The sequence below is a fragment of the Gekko japonicus genome, unplaced genomic scaffold, assembly GCF_001447785.1.
Source record: "Gekko japonicus isolate JY-2015 unplaced genomic scaffold, Gekko_japonicus_V1.1 scaffold369, whole genome shotgun sequence".
Lineage (NCBI taxonomy): Eukaryota > Metazoa > Chordata > Lepidosauria > Squamata > Gekkonidae > Gekko > Gekko japonicus.
The window spans coordinates 409,563-413,961 of record NW_015160846.1 but is presented as its reverse complement, the minus strand read 5'-3'; the positions used below and the strand labels follow the sequence as shown (position 1 = coordinate 413,961).

General features: G+C 51.7%; 1 protein-coding gene across 1 annotated transcript in view; it reads right to left on the bottom strand.

Annotated features, from left to right (window-relative positions):
• TPM1 (tropomyosin 1 (alpha)) overlaps positions 1–3,892 on the bottom strand; it is a 92,897-nt gene extending 89,005 nt beyond the window's left edge. The window contains exons 1-2 of the mRNA XM_015420077.1: positions 3,767–3,892; positions 136–428 (exon numbers count right to left, since the gene is read on the bottom strand). Coding sequence (XP_015275563.1) covers positions 136–428; positions 3,767–3,892 — 419 coding nt within the window. The remainder of the gene's footprint in view (positions 1–135; positions 429–3,766) is intronic.
• Between the last annotated feature and the right edge of the window lie 507 nt (positions 3,893–4,399).

The following is a 4,399-nucleotide window of genomic DNA, read 5'->3' as shown; positions in this document are numbered from 1 at the left end:
CCGGAGAGCCACGCCGCGAACTGTCTGCAACCCAAGCCTGCAGACAGAAAGCGCAGATATCAAGAGCCTTCATTATGGCAGGCCACGAGCAGAGCACGGCTGGCGGGTGAAGGGAATCGCCCTGCAGAAACGCACCCCAGAGGTTCTGGAGCGATGGCCCATTTCTTGGCTGCAAACGCGGCTTCCTCCTCCTGCAGCTGCACCATGCTGCAGTTGCAGGTTAGCGTGCTGGAGCAGCACCCCCTGGTGGGATAAAGCAAGAGATTACTTTCCATCTTGGAGTCGTCTGGAAATGTGCTTTTTGTTAGCGTCCTCCGTCCGGAGAGGTCTCTGCGAATGGAAAACAAATAGGAGACGTCCTCCTCTTCGATCAGAGAGAAATCTGAGCCCGGATGGTGCTTAGCAGACACAATGCTGGCAGAATTCAGCTTCAGAGCACAGGTTGCCACAGCGGAAAGCACCCCCAAGCATGCACAGAGTGTCTTTTTGTCTGCTAATCTATCGAATAAGGAGTGTGGCATCCAGGCATGTTACATCCCATCTGCCTTCCGAAAGCACAGAAGAGTCCCATTTGCTCCAGTGGAAAGAAACTATTTCAGAACTGAGGACCATAAAGAAAAACCAGGCAATTCCAGCTCCTATTTATTCCATGCTTTGTCATTTATTAATATTCCGCTTTTTCTCCCAGTTGGGACTCAAAGTGGCTTTAGAACACCAGTTTGGTGAAGTGGTTAGGAGCATGGGACTCTAATCTGGGAGAACCGGGCTTGATTCCCCACTCCTCCACATGCAGCTGCTGGTGTGACCTTGGGTCAGTCACAAGTTCTCTCAGAGTTGTTCTTTCAAGAGCAGTTTTCTCAGAGCTCTCTCAGCCCCACCTACATCCCAGGGTGTCTGTTGTAGGGAGGGGGAGGGAAAGCTGCTCTGAGACTCCTTTGGGCAGTAAAGGGCGGGGTATAAATCCAATCTCTTCTCTCTTTTCTTCTTCCATTCTCTCACAACAACAGCCCTGTGAGGTAGGCTAGGGCGAGAGTTTGTGACGGGCCCAAGGTCACCCAGCAAGCTTCCACGGGAGAAGTGGGGATTCGAACCCAGGTCCTGCCACAGTCGTAGCCGGCTTCTCCATCTATTACACCACAACTGGCTCAAATGCTGCCATCCTGTTGACTTCCAGATGGGATCTGAGCGAGGTGCTTATTATGTTACGGCACGAGGATTCGTAATCAGTCAGGCGGGTCAGTTCCTTTGCCTCCGTCCAACTGTGGAAGGTTTTGCTTGAACAAAAGGCATCTGTTTTCTACAGGGCAAGAAGCCCCTGTTTTGAAGCCCTCCTCAGACGTGATGCTCCCTGAATGACCTTGGTCCAGTCATGGTCTTTCAGCAGGCTTATCGGGAGGACGGAGGAAGGCAAATCACATTTGAAGCTCCCCCCCTTCCAAGGACTGCCTGGGCAGAAGGAAAAATGCAGTAAATAAACAAACAGAAGAGGAGGAGGAGAAGAAGAGATTGGATTTATACCCCCACCCTCACTTGGAGTCTCAGAGGGGCTTACAAACTCCTCTCCCTTCCCCTCCCCACAACAGGTGAGGTAGGTGGGGCTGAGAGAGCTCTGACGGAAACTGCTCTTTTTCAAGGACAGCTGGGCCAGAGGTTGTGACTGACCCAAGGTCATCCAGCCAGGTGCAAGGGGAGGAGTGGGGAATCAAACCCGGTTCTCCCAGATTAGAGTCCGCGCACTTCACTACTACACCAAATAGGGCCATACGGTGGGGGGATACCCTTTAGTTCACAATAATGTTAAAGCCATACTTTGCAAATTGTTCTGATTTATACTTCAATTGTACCTTGCTTTGTTTTCACATGTTTGTAAAAATATAAATATAAAATAAAAAAATATTAATAGCAAGAAAAAAATAGGGCCATACAGTCTAGGCAGGGATCGCAAAAGTGTCTGCTGGCACCTTTTTGGGGGCCCACCAAGTGTTTTTAAGGAAGCAGGCCTGGCCAGGGAGGGTTTTTGCTCAGCAAGGCTTCTGATTGGCCGTCAGAGATTTGACTGGCCGTGCAGGTTCTTAAAAATTTCACTTTGGCACCAGCCACTGTCCTCTCAGCACAAAGATCTGCCCTGTAGGACTGAAGTTAAGCTGTGGCAGCCATTTTGTGGCAGGTTTCGCCTCCTGGGGCAGCCATTTTGTGCCCACCATTCCGTGCCAGGATTCCAAAGTCGCCCACAGGCTCGAAAAGGTCGGGGACCCAGTCAAAGAAATAGATTCTGGGGCCCAAGCTGTTTTGGTGCCCAACCATCCCCCCCACAGTTCCTCGTCGACGCTTTCAAACCAAACAAACAGAAGAGGACAGAAATCCAACAGGGACAGGAAACAAATCTGCCGGCGCTGGAATCTAGAGCCCCACACAGTTAGAGGAGTCGAACTTTTTGTTCCCCTCTCCTGTGCCGGTTGGACTTCCACTCTTTGCATTACGCCAGATCTTTCTCAAGACAACGATGGGTGGCCGTGTTAGTCTGTCTGTAGCAGAAGAAAAGAGCAAGAGTCCAGCAGCACCTTCAAGACTATTTGGCCACACCTGTATCTGAAGAAGTGAGCCATGACTCACGAAAGCTCCTCCCCTGCCACATATTTTGTTAGTCTTTCAGGGGCTCCTGAAAAGGGCAACTAGAATGATCAAAGGGTTGGAACACTTCCCCTATGAGGAAAGGTTAAAGCGCTTCCCACTGCTGGACCTCCTGAGGGCCCCTGGTATTTCTGGCCCCTGTGTGACACAGAGTGTTGGACGGGATGGGCCTTGGGCCTGATCCAACATTGGCTTCTCTCTTATGTTCCTATAGGAACTCTCAGTATGGGGCAAGGGATGCTCTGTCTTCTTGGTGCTTGGGGGGGAGGCAACAGTGGCAGGACTCCTAGTGTCCTGGCCCCACTGCTGGACCTCCTGAGGGCCCCTGGTATTTCTGGCCCCTGTGTGACACAGAGTGTTGGACGGGATGGGCCTTGGGCCTGATCCAACATTGGCTTCTCTCTTATGTTCCTATAGGAACTCTCAGTATGGGGCAAGGGATGCTCTGTCTTCTTGGTGCTTGGGGGGGAGGCAAGAGTGGGAGGGCTTCTAGTGTCCTGGCCCCACTGCTGGACCTCCTGATGGCCCCTGGTATGTCTGGCCCCTGTGTGACACAGAGTGTTGGACTGGATGGGCCACTGGCCTGATCCAACATTGGCTTCTCTTATGTTCTTATAGGAACTCTCAGGCTGGGGCAAGGGATGCTCTGTCTTCTTGGTGCCTGGGTTTTTTTTTTTCAAGAGTGGGAGGGCTTCTACTGTCCTGGCCCCACTGCTGGACCTCCTGAGGGCCCCTGGTATTTCTGGCCCCTGTGTGACACAGAGTGTTGGACGGGATGGGCCTTGGGCCTGATCCAGCACTGGCGTCTCTTCTGTTCTTATGACTCTCGCTCTTTTCTGCTTTCTCAAGACAGTCCTTTCACCTTGCCTCATTGTTTAAGTTGTTTCTGCATGAGGTTATCCTCCGGCAAAGACGGAAACACGGTAAGAAAACGCACCAGAGCTCATTCTCTGGGTAAGCTTTAAGCCTCCTACAGGGACCCCCCCCATTCCCGGTGGGGGGGCATCGCATTCTGCCCAGACTCCGGCATCCTTTGGCCATGACTCATCTGTCTCACCGTGTTAGAAAAAAATCTTTGCTCTAATAAGGGAAAGGGAAGAACGGAGGCCTTTGTGGTTGGAGATACTCCCCAGACCTTCCCCGCTATGCTGTTAAGATCAGAATTCTTGCTCCCGGGCAGAAGTCCAGCAGACGGAGCCTTGATGGATTTCGCAAGCGCCTCTCCGGCTCCCATAACGGAGATCTCTGCAGCATTCACCATCGACACAACGTGGCTCAGCTTGGGGATCATTTCCAAAGAGATCTCGAGGATGCCCCGTAGGAACCAGATCACAGAAGCACTTCGAACAGCAGGCTGGGGCCCCCAACCCCATATATCAGATGTGAGTTTCTCTTTAGGAAAGCACCAGGCAGGTAGAGGAGCTAGGCCTCTGACCAGGCACCAGCGGTGGTGAAGGAGCACAGACTCTACTCCGGGAGAACCGGGTTTGATCCCCCACGCCTCCCCATGCAGCTGCTGGTGTGACCTTGGGCGAGATATAAATGCAAATAATAAATAAATAATAAAAATAAATAAGTTCTCAAGAGAGAGAGAGAGCTCTCTCAGCCCCACCCGCCTCACAGGGTGTCCTGACTCTACTCCGGGAGAACCGGGTTTGATCCTCCCACGCCTCCCCATGCAGCTGCTGGTGTGACCTTGGCCGAGATATAAATGCAAATAATAAATAGATAATAAAAATAAATAAGTTCTCGAGAGAGAGAGCTCTCT